General features: G+C 44.6%; 2 protein-coding genes and 1 long non-coding RNA gene across 15 annotated transcripts; 1 reads left to right on the top strand and 2 right to left on the bottom strand.

Annotated features, from left to right (window-relative positions):
* Positions 1 to 2,068: 2,068 nt before the first annotated feature.
* LOC120648485 lies at positions 2,069 to 3,055 on the top strand. Its single transcript, XM_039925255.1, has one exon. The coding sequence runs from the start codon at positions 2,209 to 2,211 to the stop codon at positions 2,758 to 2,760; it is 552 nt and encodes a 183-aa protein (XP_039781189.1). The 5' UTR covers positions 2,069 to 2,208; the 3' UTR covers positions 2,761 to 3,055.
* A 7,644-nt stretch (positions 3,056 to 10,699) lies between these two features.
* LOC120649638 lies at positions 10,700 to 14,654 on the bottom strand. 10 transcript variants are annotated; one of them, XR_005665319.1, is made up of 9 exons: positions 14,069 to 14,653; positions 13,946 to 13,962; positions 13,798 to 13,827; positions 13,562 to 13,713; positions 13,083 to 13,145; positions 12,827 to 12,974; positions 12,600 to 12,699; positions 11,214 to 11,427; positions 10,700 to 11,131 (listed from the first exon to the last, which is right to left on the bottom strand). It is a non-coding gene; the product is annotated as an uncharacterized LOC120649638 (long non-coding RNA). The 10 variants fall into 10 exon arrangements; XR_005665317.1 differs by having other exon boundaries at positions 12,827 to 13,004; positions 13,946 to 14,654; XR_005665315.1 differs by having other exon boundaries at positions 13,798 to 13,962; positions 14,069 to 14,654.
* Positions 14,655 to 15,868: 1,214 nt separating this feature from the next.
* Positions 15,869 to 20,736, bottom strand: LOC120649637. Of its 4 annotated transcripts, none has more exons than XM_039926485.1 (12): positions 20,098 to 20,736; positions 19,824 to 19,975; positions 19,649 to 19,718; positions 19,377 to 19,460; positions 18,896 to 19,012; positions 18,363 to 18,809; positions 17,716 to 18,125; positions 17,522 to 17,621; positions 17,376 to 17,435; positions 17,154 to 17,240; positions 16,898 to 17,035; positions 15,869 to 16,475 (listed from the first exon to the last, which is right to left on the bottom strand). In XM_039926485.1, exons 2-12 carry the CDS (start codon positions 19,931 to 19,933, stop codon positions 16,155 to 16,157), a joined length of 1,944 nt encoding a protein of 647 aa, XP_039782419.1. In that variant the 5' UTR covers positions 19,934 to 19,975; positions 20,098 to 20,736; the 3' UTR covers positions 15,869 to 16,154. The 4 variants fall into 4 exon arrangements, with proteins under 4 accessions (XP_039782419.1, XP_039782420.1, XP_039782417.1 ...); XM_039926486.1 differs by having other exon boundaries at positions 17,716 to 18,122; positions 20,098 to 20,691; XM_039926483.1 differs by having other exon boundaries at positions 19,649 to 19,975; positions 20,098 to 20,703.
* Between the last annotated feature and the right edge of the window lie 258 nt (positions 20,737 to 20,994).

Here is a 20,994-nt window from a genome sequence, read left to right as displayed (position 1 = left end):
GCAGGCTACGTTATCTCACCTCCCCCACCGGCCGGATCGGTCGCCGGCCGCGCCTCGCCGTGCGTGAACGCACGGTTAGTTTCCTCTGGCCGTGAACCGTCGACGAAGACGCAAGATCGATCTTGCTCTCCGATCCGGCTCGACGGCTTCATGTGGAACAGGCGCGACGACGTACGCCGAGATCACGGGAATCCTTGTTGAACGGAAACGCGAAACCGCGCGCATGGACCGGACCTACCAGTGTGGCGGCGATGTGGGCTAGGGCGGTCTACATACGGGGGCAACTTTGCTAGCTAGGTCACAGTTTCTGATGAGCGGGCGCGCGGGAAGAAAAAAAGGCGCCAATGATCGAACGTGACTCCACGTGAACTCCGCCCGGCTCCGGTCGCCGGCCGCACCACGCGTCCCGTGCCCCCGTTGCAATGGCGCCACCGCGTCTCACCCCGCAGCACGATGCACGCGACCTCTACGAGCGGCTACGCGAGCGACCTAGCGCCTGCGTGGAATAGCCTTTTGGCCTACCCTGCAACGGAAAGGCCACGGTGACGCAGAGCGAGGAAGACGATGGAAATATCAACCACCACCCCAGCGAGGCAGCGGCAAGCGACGGCAGCACTCTCTCTTTGACATAGGAGTATGTACGTGAGCCCCGTTTGGGTTGGGAGCACGAGACTAGAAGGATCGAGACGATAAAAGAGTTTTCAAGAAGTTCATGGGAATACTAGTATAATGGGACAGACAATTTTAAGCTCGATCAGCATCTGGTTTTTATACTTTTTTTCCCCTCGAGAACGTACACTGATGCAACACCACACAAGAACACATGCATATTGACCCGCATCTCTACCATGCTAGCTAGGAGTTGATTTGGAGCTACACAGCTTCATGTTGCGGGTACGTGCAAATTAGTGGACGCCAGCATCGAGTCGAGCACTACAAATCTAGAACTATGCATGGTACTTTCTTCGTTTCAAATTACTAGTCATTTTGATTCTTTTCTATGTACACAAATTTTACTATGCATCTATATATAACGTATTCTAAGTGCATAATAAAGATAATGTATCTAGAAATACTAAAGCGATTAATAATTTGAGAGGGAGGGAGTACAAGCCGGCGTACTGTACATACACCTTTTACATTTATTATTCTTGTGAATACGATAATCCAAGTTTGTAGTTACACTGGACATCTAATTAGTAGTGATGTCTTTCCTATCTCTCCGTGATTGTGGTGCACTTTACTTCGTCTGTGAAAGTTTCAAATGGGGAATCCAGATATTTTTTTTATAACTCAAGACTTCCATTTAGCTAGGTGTGGAGAAATAAATGAACTTTCAAGAATAATGCAGAAGTATTGGTTTTCAATATGCAGTTACTAATTAATATATAGTTGCAACTGAAAATGGGTCGGAACTTGAGCAATACAAATTTCTTTGAAGTCCAATGTGAAATGTTTTCACTGGGATTAAAATTCAGCTTTGAAGAATTAAATTTTTAATCAATCAGAAATTCGTTTCCAATTCCAAACATGGATGCTTTCTTTTTCCAAACGTCGCCGAGAGGATCACTGATGATACCGACAAGCTATGTTTCAGTCTTTCAGATACTTCCAACCTGAAAGTTTGCTCTAACATGATCGTCCAACCATGTCGGAACCTGGAAATGTCCGCTAAAAAGCTTGACAAGGTGTGCATGTTTTATGCCTAGCAAATACAGTAATCTTTTGAAACACACGATGATGCTCTGCCGTGTCTGATTCTTCGCCCAATTAAGCGAAACTAAAGATTGGATTTTTAGGCAATGAAGCATTATTCTAACCCGGCCGGCATGATATTCGGCCGTGCTCACTCTTTGACCCCCTCTCTCTTTGCCAAGCAAACACCGCCCAGTCCACGCTAATCGCTGGCCTCGCTCGCAGCAAACCTCCAGCCTGTGCTGCCCCCGCTGGTGGCTACGCGACACTTCACCCTCTGCCGCCCCGCCTCGTCTCCGTCACCCTCCCGGCCTCCAGGCTCCCGCTATATATAGTCGCCCACTTCGGGTCTTCCTCCCCCATCGCCATCTCCAGCGGAGAGCCATCATCCAGCGCAGCCTCAAGGAGACAGCGCGGCACACGAGGCGGAGGCGGATCGATCGGAGCAGCACAGCGGCATACGCTAGATCACATCGGGAGCAGAAGAAGCTACTACGAATCCTACTGCACACAATGGGCCTCTGCATGTCGTGCGACGCGGCCGACGAGGGCGCGGCGGCGGCGAGGGTGGTGCTCCCCAGCGGCGAGCTCCGGGAGTACGCGCCGCCGGCCACGGCGGCGATGGCTCTGGAGGAGGCCGGCGGGCAGGGGTCGTGGTTCCTCTGCGACGCCGACGGGATGGTGCTCGAGGGCCCCGTCGCCGTCGCGGCGGTCGCCTCCGGCGAGGAGCTCCAGCCGGGGCAGATCTACTTCGTGCTCCCCGCCGAGATGCAGCGCCGCCGCCTCACCGGCGACGAGGTCGCCGCGCTCGCGGTCAAGGCCAGCTCCGCGCTCGTCAAGGCCGCCGCGGCCGCGGCCGCCGCCCAGCCGTCCTCCCCCTGCCGCCGGCTCCGGCGCGGCGCGGTGGCGCCGCTCGTGTTCCCGGTCCCCGAGGAGGAGTACGCCGCGGCGGACCCGGTCTCACCCGTCGCGGCGAAGCCGGCGCAGAAGCGGAGGGTGGCGTGCCGCGGCGGGAGGCCGACGAGGTTCTCCCCAGACCTGACCGCTATCCCGGAGAGCGAGTAGGGAGCCTCAGCTCTCCACGCCGCCGATCTCGCTGCGTCTCCGGTGAAACGGGTCGCTCGCCGGTGGTTGACCGGACGGTGTGGCTGGCCGCGCCGGGGATCTCGATGAAGCGGGAAGTGCTCTCGAGACGGATCGGAGAAGTGTGCGTAGCCTGTGTTGGCGTTAGTTTTTTGGGCGGCAAATGAGTTGCCTAGTAGGTAGTAGATGCAAGTGTAAATACACGGAAACCCTGTGGAAAACGTGCGCTGTGCTCAGTCACAGTTTGGAACCCAGCTGTTTTTAGTGCTTGTGTTCAGGCTCTGTCTCGTGCATCTTCGAATAAAACCCTTCTGTCCCCCTTGAAAAAAATCTTTTTGGCGCTCACCACGATTTCCTTCTTAAATACAAAGATGTACAACGCTTGCGTATTTAAAATAAAAGGCATAATATTAGCAGATGAGGCCGTTTCCAGTATTTTCTATGGTGCTCTCTAAGAGCAAGGGCAATAAATGCGCCGGCACTCGAGTGAAAAGAAAGCCAGCCTAGCTGCAACAGCTGCGGCGAGCGGTGCAGCGGGGCTCGCGGCAGCGGCAGCGGCGAATGGGTAGTGAGCGGCGTAGCACTGCAGCCAATAGGAGCCTCCCCGCGCACACCGCTGGCATCTCGCGAAATGCTGGCTTCCTTCTTTCTCTTCCACGTCGGACTCCACCGACTCTCCATCGCCCATAATACCTGCTCTAAAAAAACTACTCCGTCCGTCCTAAAAAAAAGTAATTCTACTCCCTCGTAAAAGAAAGTCATTCTAAAATTTAAAATTTATTCTAGAAAACAAATCATCTATCTATTATCTTAATATAATAGTGTTAAAAAAAACTATCATGTTTGCCGAGAGGGTCTAGAAATTTCCACATTAATCTAGAAAGAAGAAGAATTCACACCGTTGGATTTTATGAAGATCTAACGGTCAATATTATTCTAAGAATTCATACCATATAAAATAAATTTATATCACATAAAAATCCACATTGGATAAAATATTTATATTTTCTATTGTTATTATTATTGGAGACGGACTCCATTGTCTGGGTGGCATAAAACTGTATACTTGCAAAGGTAGTAGCATGCTCCGTTTCCCGCAAGAATAAATAAAATAAGAAAAGGTCACATCAAGCCAAGTTTGGTGCATCAAGTTCACGCCACAGGACTCTACTATGTTCACGGTACTAGACCTCTATCATGCTTTATTTATAGATACCATTAAAAAAATAAGAAAAGTTTACATCACACATATCCATTTCTATTATGGATACTTTCACGTAAATCAAAGCTTTTGCTCGGGTCCAGGACCGACTCTGTCCCATATATTCTCACATTCAATATATAAATAGAACGCTAAAACAATTGGTATAATTAATTTTGTCTTGCCAAGACAGTTGAATTTATGAAGATCTAATGATCTATATTATTTTAAAGAGTGCATATCATATAAATAAATCCATATTACAAAAAATCCACAATGAATAAAAATTTCGACTCCATTGTTTTAAGAAAGGTCTAACGTACTAGGACTTTATCATAATTTGCCATCCGTAAGATCCGTAACTGAGGAAATAAATAAATAGAAGAATAAGCCCATCCAAAATAAATCATGGAACGATATGTTGATATAAAACAAAAGAACATTTTGTGCTCACCCATCTTCATGCAAACGTTCATTTAGCTAAATGCATTCTGGTGCTGCTGCTGCCAGTAACATATCATTGACATGGAGGAGTGCGAGCAGTGAGCCGGTGGTAGAGCCGCAGAGGACAGTCAGCTTCCGTGGTAAAAGTGTTAAAAGAAACCACCACATTAATTGAGAGCAAAATTATCACATTAATTAATCTACAAAAGAAACTGCCATTCACATGGGGGAGTGCGAGCAGTGAGTTGGTGGTAGAGCTGCAGCAGTTAGCTTCCATGGTAGGAGTGTTAAAAGAAACCACCAAAAGCGCGTTTAGAAATTATCACATTAAGTAATCTAAAAAAGAGAAAGATTTATACTATTGGATTTTTTTTAAAATCTAACGGTATAAACTAGCCAAAAAGAACATCTGCAATGGCCGAGACCGTTACACCAACGCCTCAACCACTGCTGCAAAAAATGCAACTAACTGCTAGCTCGTTTGGGCGATGACTGACGGCACCTTCGTCGGTGGACTTAGGAGGTGAGGACAAGAACATTGGCCGCATCCTGCCTGCGCTCGGTGGTGACCAAAACTTTCGTGTTAGGTAGTGCATAATGTGAGATAGATCAGTTCTTGGTCCAGTCTGAAAGAAGCAGTGGTTGCTTTGTTAGGAGAGGAGTTGACCACAGTATAGAGGAAGCCAATAAGGTTGATGTCGAATTCGTCGGCATCTTTAACAAAAGAAGGGAGTTCCATGAAGATGAATAATAGCATGAAATAGATCTAGAGGTGTCAGCACGACTTGCTTTTTTGCAGTTTGTGCATGCTTAACGAAAGAAGGTAGGAGGGTGCTGGTGCTAGAGAAGGGAAGAATTAGCAGGTCCCGTAACATGAGAAGGAAGGACACAATAGTCGCTTTGACAATATAAAATGGGCAAAGTGCGGTTGCGAGTCACAATCAAGCTATACGGATGTGGATGGGTATGAAAAATGTAGGAGTTGATCGAGGGTAGCATCTGATTCTTCTAAAGTCATGGCTAATATATTTGGGATGAGCTATTGGTCAGTGTTTAATAAAAACTTCATCAAGAAAATTAAAGATTACACAACATTTAATTGTTGAATCATAATTTGGTGATAAGGGAAGCATAACTGGTAGACATCAAATGTGTCTGGCCGCAACCTCATCAAGAAGTGTGCTTTTTAATTGTTGAATCATAATTTGGTGAAGATGGGAAGCGACTGCACTGTGCTTTTTTTTTCTTCAAAAAACAACCTTATAACATATATTATAGAAGCAACACTATTATATAAAGGCCATTCAAAGAGGAGCCAATTACAAACTGAGTCCAAATGGCCAGACACACAGGAACACCTCCGCACATCACGTAAACGAGAATCCATAAGAATCTACGGGCAAACTGCAAAACACCATCGTCACCTCCATAAAGCTTGCCGTGCAGACCACCAAAGGCACAAGTGTCCAAAGGGACTTAGTAATAATGTTTTGAGCTATGGTAGAGAAGCCTCGCCAAGAGATATTGTTGAAGACCAATACCGGTGACCCAAGGACATAGATGAAAGTGGCGCCAATGGGTAAAAATGTAAAATGCTCAAATTCAGAAAGAAGGCCTACAACACAGCCAACATCATATACAATAGGGACCCAGAGAGAAGAAGCTCACAACTACTTCAATAGAAAATGCCACAACAAAAATCAGCAAATAAGATCGCACAGATTCACTCCTGTGAAGAACAGAAGCAAATTCACAACACAAGCAAGTAGATCTACCATGATTCTAACCAAAACTAAAACTAAAAATAAGAAAATCCAGGTAGAAACCTAGAAGCAAGAGAAAGGAGGAAGAAAAAAAGAAAGGGGAGGGGGAGGGAGAGGAAGAGTTGAGCCATGAGGCGGTGGAAATGGAGGAAGGAGGATGAGATTTTTGGTCAGGCGGAGCAAAAGGAAGAAGAAGAGCAAGAAAACATACCTTTATTCAAGCTCTCCCTGCAGCCACCACGGCAAGCCACAATAGCAGGGGAGCGGCGGCGCGGCCGCCGAGCATCCATACTGACACGACAAACCACAGATAATATACAATGATGTACAATAGCAGATGGAGGCCAGAATCGATGGGATCTCGGTGAGCTATATTAGAAGGGGATGAGAGAGGATAAGGATAGGAAAAGCTTTGCGCATGGGGGTTGCGAGCCTGGACTATGCTATTTAGACAAATATTGGATAAGGCATTGACTAAAAAATTTAAGATCCTACAATATCTATGTTCTTTACGCAAATGCTTATTAACGCTTCGATCGATATGAACCAATCAATTGATCCATGAGAAAATATTTAGGTTGATTAGATCTTAAAATTAAAAATATATGAATTACAAATAAATCTATTGATCATGCGAATTTAGACCATACAATATTTGACAAATATAGAGCTTGCAGATGAGACCTTCCTTGAGAACAACAAATAAATATAAATAGTTTTAAATATTAAAAGGGTTTAGGAATTACTACATTTGTTGAAAAAATAAAAAACATATAATACTAAATTTTATAATGATTTAATGGCCCTGATTAACATGTGACGTTAAGCCTTGATTTCCCTTAATGTTATAACTTCGATGGCCTAGAAATTTACTTTTACTTAATCTTGAAACAACAAACAAACTCATTTGAACAAATTTATTTTTTAATTAAAAGTAAAAACACTAAATGTTAATATAAAAAGTCTAGATACCCGCACTATTTGCGCGAGCCATCTCCTTGTTATTTTATTATTTGGCCAATAAACGGAGCTCCACGTTCGCTCTCAAGGCCTAGAAATTCCCACATTAATTGGAGAAAAATAGAAAAATAAAAATTACCCACCACTGCCATTACGATAAAAATTAGCCTAAAATACCCCTGTGCCTAATTAAAAATCACCCACCAATGCTATTATAAAAAATTAAATATAAAATACCATTTAGCCATTTAGCTATGTATCAGTTACAAATATATACTATTAATAAAAACTAATGCTAACAACAATCAATCAAAATAAAATGAAAATAAGAATAATTATCTGTATAATATTATTAAAGCTCAACAAATCAAATTGTTATTATAGGTAGATCATAGTTGAATTGTTTTAATCAACAATAAGACATAATTTACGATAATGAACAAGATGATGTATGGTAAAAAAAAATAGTATAACCTTTAAGTAAGGATTCAATGACATGCAAATTTTTGAATTTTCAATACTAGCCGTGCAAATGCGCGGGATATACGCCTAGTTTTATTTTATTTAGAAAGTGCATACGCATTTAAAAATCAACTATTGTCAGATATGGGTAATTAATAGAAGCAAGTATGATCATTTCATCATCTTATTAATATGTCCTACAATTTCTAGAATGACTTGTGTTTTAGGATGGAGGGAGCAAGTGGATTGTTCTACTAAACATAAAAAAACATATGCTGGAATTATATATAGGGGAAGAACACTTCAAACATACGATTTGTGCTTGCTGACTCTAGCACTTGAAGTACTTGAAGTGTTCGGATTACTCTCTTTTTCGAAGGATGGATATCAACTGTGGTTCTTTCCTAGTTCGCCAGTTCGGCATACAAGTCGGCAATCGAGAAGGGGAAGATTCAAGAACAAGATATGGACGCCCTTTTTAATATATTCTCTGTTCAACTGCGTATTGGGATATTTGATAAGCCCAATCACAACCAATTAGGGCCCAATAATGTGGGCACGGAAGAGCATAGGGAGCTTCCAGTAGAAGCTGTAACTTCCACTAAAAAAAAAAGTAGAAGCTGCAACTGTAACAGCAGGCTGTTAATGGTTTGGGCTGAGCCCAATTTTGATGGTTTGGTTTTGCTACTTAGTCTTATTTGGTTTGGTGGCAAATGGGCTAAGATATTTACTAGTCTGGTTTGGTTTGGTTTAGCTAGTATAATGGATTGGTTCAGTTCGGTTTGTCGTCACAAGCTAGCAAGGCTTGCGCGCGCCTAGCATGCATCGGCCAGCCGCAGGTCAGGACTCAGGACCTCGAGGTGACCCGCAGAGAGACCGTGGCTGCCGCTCCCTCACGCTCACGAAGCAAACCATGGTCATAAGCAGTTCGACTGGTTTGAAAATGCAATCCAGTTTGGTTCTGGTTTGGTTTTTGCAGTCATTGGATTGGTGTGGTGTGGTTTAATTGATAAGCATACTACTAATTGGTTTGGTGCGGTGTTGGTTTGGATTTTACACCATTAGCAGCGTGCCTCTGTAAGGCAGGCTGCTGTCCTTTTGAAGAACGACAATAAGTCTTCTGCCTCTGAAGAGAAGCGAAGATGTACACATGTTAGCGTTTCTGGAGTTCACGTTTGCAATAATATGATGAAACTTGTAAAGGAACATGCTGTCAAGATTCCTTGAGCTGGATGCAAGTACAGTAAAACATGCTGATTCGTTATAGGATTGGATGCAAGTACAGTCGCAGCCATTGCAGTATAAACTGTCAGAAATACGCCCATAACACAATTCTGAATCGGAAAACCATTGTCTGTGATTAAACATTGTTTCAAACTTCAAAGTACCACTTGAATTATATGAACGTTGTTCTCGTGACGACTAGCAGTGGTGCAGATGTTCGAATATACTAGTACAAAATAAACGTTCTACAGTCTTCAGTTTGCAAGTGCCTGGATCTTGACTCCACTGGCACAAGGCAGATAAGTGAACAGAACACTGCATTCGCTCTGAATGCTGAAAGCCTCAGCAAAGCTGCACTTTTGTCCACTCAAAAAAAAGCTGCACTTTTGTTAGTCTCCTTCCTGAACATACCCATTGCAAACGGAGGATAGATCATCGATCCCTTGAAAGGCTACTCCGATTCTCCCACGCTCAAAGATGCTGAAAAGATGGAGGTACCGTGCACCGGCAGCACCGCCACCATCTAAGGGGCGCCGGCAGTGGTTTTCTTCAGAATCCATGTTCATGTCCTCTGGGAGCTCCGTCCCTGTCTGATGGCATTGCAGCCCAACATTGCGCTTAACCAAGGCCTCTTGACCTGGAAGAAGGCAAGAAGGACAGAACAGTCATCTTCTTCCCGATTCCTGTGGCTGAAGATTGTCGTCGTCGTCGTCTTGCGGTCTTGCCCGCGTCTTTGCCCATGGTGGTCTCCAGGCGACAAATCCATGCTCTACCCCCCTTTCAACCCTAGCACCGGCTACCCACTCCTCCGTCCAGTACGCACGCGCCTCGCCGATTCGCCATGCTGCTGCGATCTATGAGGGGTGCTTGGACAAGGCTTGGCCTCCGGTGCTGTCGTGCCCGCGATGTCCGGCGGCGGGGGTTTGCGATGGTGGTGGTAGTAGTGTAGACTTGAGCTCCTGCATTCAAAATCTAATTTGCTTTGCTTGAAGCTGCAGAGATTTGCACTGCTCAAAGTTTCTGCATTTTTTTTGCTCCCACGGAGGCTTATCGGATGGCTGCAGCAATTCTATCTCAAGATAATTAGCTAGTCGGATTTACAAATACAGTAATTTATGCAGTCCGGACAGATGCCGTACGGATTCATCAGTAATTCGATGCAAGTACAGTTACCGGCAATATTGTAGTAGAAACTAACCCGAAATACATCCAGCAGACCAGCACATCATTCTGTTGTACTAGTAGAAGTACTCCCTCCGTCTTATAATATAAGCATTTCTAGATTTAGTCAAAATCAAACTTATTCAATTTTAACTATAAATAATAATTAATTTATAAAGATTTATAAATAATAATATCACTAGATTTTTTAAGAAAGTAATTATCATAATATATAAATATTTATATTTAAAATAAAGGGCTAATAAGTACCCTAATATTATGCGGTACCCGAGCCACCCTGCAGCGAGCCCGACCATCGCGGCCCGCTCGGCAGGCGCCAGCCCACGGCCGGTTTTCCGCGCGCCTCGTCCCCTGCGTCCGGTTTTTTCTTCCGCGAACGACGCACCGCCTGTCCACCCAACCGGCAGCGCCCACCAATGCCCACGTTCCCTTCTCTGCTGCTGTAATTTTTTTTTCTTTTTTTACTCGTAGGACTGGGTGTTGACTGTTAGAGTGCTTGCCGTGCAACGTTTTTTTTCATCTACTAGAAACACTTGCACCTGAATATTATTTAGTTCATTGCGTGCTGCGTAGGCCTATTTAATTTACTGGTTTTATTTATCAGCACAACTATTTGAGCATACAAGGAGCTTGTGGAAGCTTTTTTTTTGGAGCAAAGAGAGATTTTATTGATTACTCATGGAAATGTCGATGAAGCTGTGGAAGTTTTTTTTATTGATTTTATTTATGAGCACAAACTATTTGAGTATACAAGGAGCTTGTGGAAGCTCTTTTTTTTGGAGCAAAAGTACAAGGTCTTTTCTTCCCCACACTTTGTACATGCCGATGAAGCTGCTGAGATTTATCAACCGCACACAGACACTCAACACCGATGGTGTCCAAGAGCAGCACATGACACATCCTTGCACAACCATAGTTAGTAGAATTTCAATTTCATTTCAATGCCCAGGCAACAGGTGTAAACCAGAAAAGGTTCTCAAAGCTACGTTCCCAAGCACAAGCTGCAAACACCAACAGGACAGAGTCATCCACAAAGACCAAATTTTGAATCCTTTGCCAGTTTAATAGCCTCTTCGTCAGAACTGAATTTTATGATTGGTAGAATTGGTCCAAATGCCTGTTGATCAGCAAAAGACAGTGCTAAGACTAACAGTATTATCACTGGTACTAAACAGAATCATAGATCAACTCGAGGTTACCTCTTCTTGCATAATTTTCATTGTGTGATTAACATTCACCAGGATAGTTGGAGGGAAAAATTGATCAACTGCATCTTCACCAAGATTGCCAAAACTCCCTCTGACAGCAATTTCGGCACCTTTGTCAATAGCGTCATTAACAAGATTCTGAAGTTCCTCAGAGTGCTCTATCATACAGATTGCACCCATTCATATCTGCCTGATAAAGAGGACCCTAAAAATGCAACAAAGTGAAACAGAGGGGCACGCCATAAGCACTACGGCAAAAGTACAAGTGTTAACAAAAAAAAGAAAAGAAATTAGTGTATAGGCATCTAAAGATGTTTGCTGAACACCCATGGAATTATCTACTAAAATTGTTTAGGATCATCTATTTAATTAATATAAGTTTTAACTGGCAAATGTCCGAGAATTTGGTGTCATGGAATGGAACAGAAAAGAACACAATTTCTCATGGTGCAGTTTCTCATGGTGCCATGAGCAGCTTCTTTATAAAGCTGATAAACTTTGGCACATCGACAGCCCATGCGATGCGACTGAAATCGGTTTATAGCCTGACCATGGATTCTTTGAATTCCACCTGGGCCATACTGGGAACAAGCAGTCAGAAACAACTGTCAAATATGCTGAAACATATTGACCCTCTTTGATAACTTCAACCAAGATTTGCTTATACCAAGACTTCTAAAGTATTTTGGTGAAATTTAAATCATATCGCTGCATATGCAAGGATGTTGAAACTCAAAAACACTAGATAGGCCAGTCAGTTATGAGGTATGCAGAAATAGTAGAGTGGCATACTTTTTCAATCCCTGATCCATCAAAGTGTACCCAGTGCAAATGCCCTGGGACACCACACCGTTCTTGAATGTGAAGTTAACTGAACACAGATTAACACATAAAAAAACTGTTTGAGCGGTGCCATCTCTGTGGTAGCAGCATGCATGAACCCAAGCATGCTGGCGTGGCTTGCAATATTGATGCAACATTAGATCAGATCTAGCAGAAAACCCGCCAGTGATGATGAAGACAGGTAGCAATGAGATCCACTACAGAATCAGGCTTCGATCTCACAATAATGTAGTTAATCTTGTATTAAAAAAGGTATACCGGTGCATTATGACAAATAGAAATGTCCGTACATAGGGTATGCAATTTTCTTTCCTTGAATTTACTTGGCAAGATTAGTTCTTAACTACAATCATTTGCCAGCTAACATGTTTAACTCAGTTCAGCTGCAGGAAACTGCGGTTAAAGTAAATAATAACATGTTTGTTCACCTGCAACATCTACAGAACTTGACAAACTAGCACCTATAACTATTGCACATAATCACACCACACTGAGGGAAATTTGAGATGGTGAGGCAAAAAAACAAAAAGCTACCTGTATTCTGTAGATCCTTGACCCTATGGCTCATATTCCCTTGTGCCCTGATTCTTCAGTGCTGAGGGAGAATTTGTATTGTTAGTATCTTTCAACATGACTGCATCACAACTAAAAGGGATTAGCATCCATGCACGGACCTTCAGAAACAAAGAACACAAAAGCTTGCAAGACGTGAAACCACTGCTATTTTAATTAATAAGAATTGGTTGGCAAACAGATATTACCAGGCAGAAGGATGGATGCGAGCGATAGCGATGTAGACTGAAGAGGGATGGCTAGGCATTTTGGAGGGAGAGGATGACGACATGATTCAGGTCTGGCTTCTAGCGGCCAGAGAAAACCAGATCCAGCTACCTCTCCCCGTGCTACTTCCTGTATCCATCAAAAACCAGATCTGCCATGCTGAATCAACCAGAGGAAAATAAGATCCTATTTAACAAGAACTTGATTAACAGCAGAAAAAATTGCTGAACATATGACCTTCTAGTTGAGCAGTCCCGTGATGGAACTCACTGAAGAGTTCAGTATGTAAGGGCAGCGATTCTTCACATACAAGGATATTGATTCATGGAAATATATTAAAAAAACCATGAGTTTGACTACTTCACATAATTAAGAGTAATAGACAAACAGAGCTATAAGTATCTCGCCTTGACATCAATTTAGCAGCATATTATAAATACATAAAACATATAGCTAATCTAACATTATAATCAGTTGCACAAATCGAGCAGAAGCTGGTACCTGACAATGAAGTTCAATATACGAAAAAATAGGAGAGATACTGACATCAGGATTTATTAAAACTAACCAAAAGGATAGTTCAGTTAGCAAAATGCATGGGATAGATATACTAAACCACTAGTTTCTACTTTCTAAACACAGCAGTTCACAAAACACATCTTCACATGGCACAGAAGGAATGAAATAAGCATTGAAAGAATTACAAACTGACACACCAGGAGACTCCATCGGTGAGGACGAATGTGTAGAAAACCCTGGGTAGTACAGATAATAAGCGAGCTGCTTGGCACTGAGGAAGGCCGGACAGCGGCACAGACTTACAATGGTTTGCTATGAATAGTGCTTTGCATTGGGTTATCTGAAGGATCTGAAAGACAAAAAAAATATTACTAAACATGAGAGATTATTACTGGGGATTGATTTTAAAAAAAATGGCAGGCCATGACTAGACCTGGCTGTGTTAGCAAGATTCTTGCCAGTGCTTCAGGATCCCAAAAACACAAAAAACAATTGATTAAAGAAGACACATTGCTGGACAGTCCCAATAAGAACAGCTAAAAACAATCGACGACGAAGATGGTCAAATCCCGATGCGGTACCTCCTTCCTTCACATTGCTGGACAGTCCCAATAAGAACAGCTAAAATAGATCGACCACGGCGAGATTGACACATGGTTTACTCAAATTGGCATCAGGATGACCTCCAGTTCATAAGTCTGCACCTGTGCCGGCTGCTCCATCTCACTGGCACATGCGTCAGCAGGTCCTCCTCGCCGGCGGGAACCTACGATGCGTAATAGACAGAATGAATCCAGTAATAGAAAGAATGAACTATAAGTATCTCGCCCTTAGATCAATTGCGCTGGACGGATGCTGCAGCTCGCCGGGACGGATGCTGCAGCTCGCCGGGGGAGAAGGGCTGACGGCAACCGGCCGTTCAGCACTTCGCCGGGACGGTGCGAGGGTCGCCGACGGGAGGCCGAGACGCGCCGGGATGGGGGTGGTGCGGCGCCGGGGTTGGGGACGCGTCTGGGGGATGAAGGAGCGCCGATGGCAGGTTGCTTCGGCGCCGTCAGGATCCGAGCTGGGCGCCGGGATTGGGGTCTCTCTGGATGAGGGAGCGGCGACTGCGTGCCGGGATTGGGGGCGCGAATCCGAGCTGGGCGCCGGGATTGGGGGCGAGTCTCGGGAAGAAGGAGCGGCGACGGTAAGGATCCGAGCTGGGCGGTTACGGTGGTGCGGCATCGGGGTCTGGGCGCGGGTTCGGACGTTCGGTGGCAGTGGTGGTGGGGAGGTGGTGGGCGGGCCGCGGGCGGGGGAGGGGGTTGTGGGGAGCGACGCCCCGGACCGGACGCGGAAGACCGGACGGGAAAAACCGGAAGCGGCGGATCGGGAGTGTATTCAGTACCAGGTACAACATAGCACTACTATTTAAAACAATTCATTCATAAAAATATTATTGGTCAAAGTTGAATAGATTTGACTTTAATTAAATTTTAAAATACTTATATTATGGGACGGAAGGAGTATATGGCGACGAGGTTCTTGTGACTGCTAGTAACGCAGAAGACCAAGCCACAAAATAGATGTTTCAACATTCAGTTTGGAGGTGCCACCATGGACCTTGATTCCATTGGCACAAGGCAGAGGAGCGAACAAAACACAGCCTGATTTTTGCTCTGAATTCCGTAGCTTGTGGGGTAGTAATTTGTAATGTGATGGTGATGCGTAATCTTGTGCAGCCTGATTTTTGCTCTGAGTGCCGAAAGCCTCGGACAAGCACAAGCACAAGCTACACTTTTGTTGGTTTCCTTCCCGAACCTACCCATCTCCAGTGGTGGATCAGATCATCGATCCATGGAAAGGCTAACATAACATGGGATATTTTCTTTGCTCCAATCAAGCCCGTGTTTAGTTACAAAATTCAAAATTTCAAATTTTTTTCCGGCACCTGCATGGAGACTTAAATCTAGACGAAATAAAAAACGCATTGCGACTGCTGTCTGTAAATGACGAGACGAATCTAATGAACCTAATTAGGCTGTAAATGGCGAGACGAATCTAATGAACCTAAGCAGGGGATTTTCTTCAGAACCCACGGCCATGTTTGGTTTCCTCGTGAAACTTTTTTCATAAAAAGACGAATACATGTATGGAGTACTAAACAAAGTTTATTTGTAAAAATCTTTTTACGGATGGGTGTAACATTTCGAGCCGAATCTAATGAGCTAAGTTCCACCATGATTGGCTATAGTGATACTACAGTAACCGTCCCTAATCATCTTCAAATCATATGGTCAAAAGTCTTATTAGCTACAACACATACTACAGTACCATAATTTTGGAGATTATTTTATAATTAGACTTCATTTAATACCTCTAATTAGTGATCAAAGGGGTGAAAAGTTTTCATAAAAACATTTTCACCCCTAACCAAACATGGCCCACCATGTCCTCAGGAGGCCTGGCCCTGCCCGATGGCATTGAAGCCCAACACTACGCACAGGACGAGTCACAGAACGTGAACATACTACTAACATTTTAGCTTTCCCATTTCATCCTCTGTCTCCTGTTCATCTACAAAATAACCTTTTCCCAGCTTTTTTTACAGCGGACAATCGGAAACCCACAAGCAGTCGCCACTCGCCAGTGATCATCTGATCCTCTCTACCCACACGACACAAAATCTGCACAAAACCCTTGTCTAACTCTAACCCTATGGTACACGCATATACTCCACTCCAACCAAACTTCTTCAGTTCATCACAGTGCCCTACTGCTAATCTGCTATTGCAGAGACAGACACGGTCAGCTGAGGTGCGGGAACGCGAGGTCCCTGGCGAGCAGGTACCGGAAGGCCTGGTTGTAGGGCACCCACTCCACGACCTTGCTCGACGACCTGCCGCCCAGCTGGCACCTCTGCACGGCCATCCTCATGCTCTCCGGCAGGTAGCGCTGCACCGTGTCCACGAGCCCCTGCGGCGACAGCTTCACGTCCTTGGCGTACGCCTCCACCAGCTTCGGGAGCAGCAGCTTCTGCTCCCTCCACACGCCGGCCGTCGCCCGGATGAACTCCTCCTTCGCCGCCTCCAGCTGGTGGAACAGCCGCTTCGGAGTGTACACCCTCACCTGCGCGCAGCCAAAGCGGCCGGGGAAAGGAAAGGGTGGTGATGATGTTGCATTCAGAAAAAGACTAAAGAGGCTTGGCTCGGCACCGCCAGTAATTATGGTAGCAGCAGTGCTTTGATGCAACAGGCGAGATTCCTAACATGATGAGAGATTAAAGATTCCTAACAACGTTCCCAATCACCGAAAAGCTTGCACCTCATGATTCATTCCTGAACATGTTTTTTTTTTGTTAATGTGACATGGTAGGATAGTACGCTGCAGCTTTTCATGCCAAATATGTGCTTTAAAGGCTTGCTAAGAATTGAATCTTATATGTATTCACATGGGTCAATATTGACTTGAGAAAAAGCAAGCATCGATTAGATCAGTCTGGAACGAATTTAAGGTACAATGCTACTGATTTTCTGTAACTTGTTGCTTACCGCGGGATCAGAATGGCTCCCCGAACAAAGAGCAAAGCGTAAAAGAGGCTCTGATTGTGCAACGGCAAAGGCTCGCCACTCGTGCCCGGCTTTGCTCACTTTGCTTTTGATTCTTGGGTAAAGCAAGGTCCGTAGCCACTGCATTAAAAGGATCAACAGCTGAAATTAGCATGCTTGCGACATATAATCAGTACAGTACGAGCATCACCGTGCTTTTAGCAGGGTTTTGACCTAATCATGCATGTTTTTCCCGTACCTGTCCGGGGCAGTGAGTATTGCATCCAAGAACCATGCTCTGGATAACGGCTACGTTGATGTTACGTCCGGCGATTTTGCAGTCAGCCTGTGTGGCAAGTAGAAACATATGTCAGGGAAAGGAGAAACTTGGTCTGAATTTAGTACTTCTGAATTTCTGATTGCAGGGTCCCTTCCATTTGATTCTTCAGAGGAAGCATTTTTACTTTGCGTTTCACTTTACCTTAACAAGTAGGGATGTCTTCTTCAGATTGTTCTGTGGGACGCCATTCTTCAGATAAGCCTGTGGAAGTAGTACAATGGGACCCCATCAAGAACAAAGCACGTAAAGTGCTAAGAAATGGTAGTGAACTGCATCAAGAGTCTTACATGCATCAGCAAAGCATTGTGTATGTTGACCCAGAATGCTAGCTTTTCTTCATTTGTCATTCTCCTCAGATCAACAGTTTCCAACCGGTATAGGATCAACCTGAAATATCAAATTCAGTTGAGATTAGTATATCATATTGAACTGACAAATAGAACAATTTCATTTACCAAAGAGTACACTTCATATAACTCACTTATACGTCTGGAGCAGGTCCTCAGCTTCTTTCAATCTCCGACTGTCGTGGCTAATCATAGGAACCTCAACCATTGTGTTGTACGGTCCACTGAACTCCTTCAAACCCTCAACATGGAACGGGTTTATCAATCGGGAGTCTAGGGTAGTTTCTCTCTTGTAGTTGGGACTCCACATATCGCCCACATACTGTGGAGAGACTGCACTTGTTGAGGAGAACGACGATGTCGGCGAAGATGAGGAACCATGGTGAACCAGCGGAGGGTCTGCAAGTCTGCAGTATATCCCGGCCATGCATCTCACCATCTCCTCTGACAGGTTGTTGGGAGTTTCAGGGATGTGGTCAGCTACATTAGTTCCTAGATACTCTGCTAAGCTTATCATTCCTGACGCACCAGTCTCTCCTTCCTGCTAAAAACATAACAAGAAGCTTAAAATCCTAAACAGCTTAAGACTATAGCTATTTCAACCAATGTTTTCAGTTATGTTTCTCATAATGTCATAAGCACATTGCATCACAGAAATTATAAGACACATTCTTTCCCCCTTTTCAGTGACATCTATGTCATGCATACAGAGATGACGAACTAGTTTAGCAGGCTATATCTAGTAGCCCTTGATAAATTTTATCATGGGGCAGATCATTACCTCTAGGAATGAAAAAGGTTGCGAGTGGCATGAGCGAAGAGCCCTTGCAAGACTATCATCGTCTGAAGGTAGTATTCTGGATGAACAAACTCCACGGTATGATAAGGCAGACTGGCAGCGGAGGACATCTGAATCAACTGCTCTATCAGGACGAACCGATGTACAGCAATCTGTCAATGGATCATTCCATTTCTTGTGTGGCAGCGGATAGCTGGACCGGACTGCTGTATCCTCTCTACTCTTGAAAGACTTTATTGCCATCGGCATTTCCCAGAGCTGCCCGGACCTTGAGCTCAATGATGGCTTTGAAGCTTCCCGGTTATCAGGAGGAGAAAATGCAGGTGCTTGCTGCTCAAACGCTTTCCGATACAGCGTCAGCAGATACTGCTCCATGTTCTTGACCTCTAGCTCCAAGGTGGCAATCTCCCGTATCAATTCATTAGCGGCCTGAAAACAAATCAAAGCGATTAACCAGATGAGTGATGAATTTTGGGAGGAGCAGATTAACAAAAGTTCTTGGGCAAAGAAATTACTTTTGGCATTGGATTCTCAGGTGACAAGCTGACTGGAGCAGCGTCAGGCCCTAAAGCTTTTTCCAGGGCACCACGCACATCCTGCTGATCCTTGAGGTGCTTTTCTAGTTGCAGAATCTGCATCAGGTGATTAAATGAATCTACAGTATACATATTTCAACAGGAAGACAAGAAGCAGCAGCAGCAGGTCTGAAAGAAAAATGACTAAATGAGTATTGGGCTTCCCCCTTTTCTGAGCCATTGTTTGAGCAATTTTTTCCAAATAATTTCAGGTGAACAAAGAGATTTGGCAAGAAACTAATCGACGAACAAATATGTTGTGGAATTTGTTGAGGTGCAGATGTCCACAGAACGGTTTATGGCTACCATTGGGCAGACAAAAAGGGACAAAGCAATTGTTCCATTTCAGATACTCATACAGATGGAAACGCGGGTTCTTATCTGAACTGAACTATACGGAAAGAAACCAGCCTACCGTTACCTCTTTTCTCAAGGTGCTTTGTGCTCCCCTCCCAGGTCGCACATCCTTATTGATACCACTTTTCACCTTAGCTTTTACAGCTTCCTGGGAAAGAATAAATTAAACACAAATTGCTCAAAATACATCGAATTCTCTGCATCATACTGTGATAGTGCAACACAACAACAACAACATAGCCTTTTTTCCCAAGCAAGTTGCGGTAGGCTAATACTGTGATAGTGCATGCTAAAAAAATACTGTCATAGTGTTGAACAGAAGAGAGGAAAATTTACCGGCTTAGGCAGAACAATGGTTTTGTCTGAAGAGCGCAAAACATCTGCACCATATATTTCCTCAAAATAACTGCCATTCAAAAACCGATTAATCCCCATTTTGAGCATCCTTGGCGGCAGAACCACAGGAGAAGGGAAAAAAAAACTTGACAGAAGTAAGGCTGCAGACACCAACCTCTTGGATCGCTTGTGCCGCTCTGAAGAACTGAAAGACTTCATAGGCTTGGCAAAGGGACCCTTGGCAAAAGCTCTCTGCCCCTTCATCTCCGGCGCCTCCACCTCCATTGCTCGGTGCGGCTCGAGAACCAACCAAGAACTGTGAACTGACTGCAAAAAACGCAAACCCGACCACTCTAAGCAACATGTGTGTTTGTAGAGCATGTGTGTTTGTAGAATTGTAGCCACAATGGAGAAAGAAGACGAAGAGATGTGAGCGGGAAATAGCTTACAAAGACTTGTCGCTGCTCAGAGCTCAGAACTGAGGAGAGAAGCCGCCAAAATCAAGCAGGAGACTCCAAATGATCCGAGAACGAAGAAATGGCGTGTTCTGAAGTCACGCTAAGCTCCAAGGAACCCAGCTCTGTCCACACCACCAAGTTCCGTATCCATCTACCACCACCACTACCCTTCACTCTTCAGGTAAAGAACTAATCAGACATTTGGAGAGGGAAACGGGAAGAAGAGTCCACCCTTTCTCTCTCTACAACTGCTCTGCATCCACCCGCACTGCGGTCTGCGTGTGTATCGTGTATATATACAGCGCAAGGCAAGCACCAATGACACGCTAGTGGTGAGCCTGCAAAAAGGCCGTTGACTGTGACATCTCGTGAAAACGCCACGCACACCTGTTCCCCCCTTCTCCCTGGGGTAGGGGTTCCTTGCTGTGATGGATGGATGGATGAATAGGTTAACCACTGCACCTTTTTCGCATGCCCAGGTCTGAAACCTTGCTCTTGCTCCTCCCGGTTTCCTTTGTTTTTGCAGGTGGGGAAACTAGAGTGTAGGGAAAATGGGGGAGTAAATTCCCTATATGCCATTGGAAAATATAATCTATCCCTATGTGCCATTTAAATTTAACACATCTCATCTATGCCACTGTTTTTAATTTTCAATCCCCTCTATGCCATCGCCGTCAAGAAACACTAACAGAGCTGTTAAATTGAAAGATAAAAAGACAATAATACCCTTGGCTCCTATTCCTTGCCCTCTCTCTGGTACTGACGTGTGGGATCCACACGACAATTTTATCTTCAACCTCCACCCCGGAGGCCCGTGCTGCCCTTGCGCGACCACCTTCGCACGAGCCGCCCTGCGCGTCGCATCCTCCGCCGCCGGCCGCGCCTCGG

Source organism: Panicum virgatum, chromosome 9K (genome assembly GCF_016808335.1).
Source record: "Panicum virgatum strain AP13 chromosome 9K, P.virgatum_v5, whole genome shotgun sequence".
NCBI classification, from domain to species: domain Eukaryota; kingdom Viridiplantae; phylum Streptophyta; class Magnoliopsida; order Poales; family Poaceae; genus Panicum; species Panicum virgatum.
This window is presented reverse-complemented; position numbering and strand designations above follow the sequence as displayed.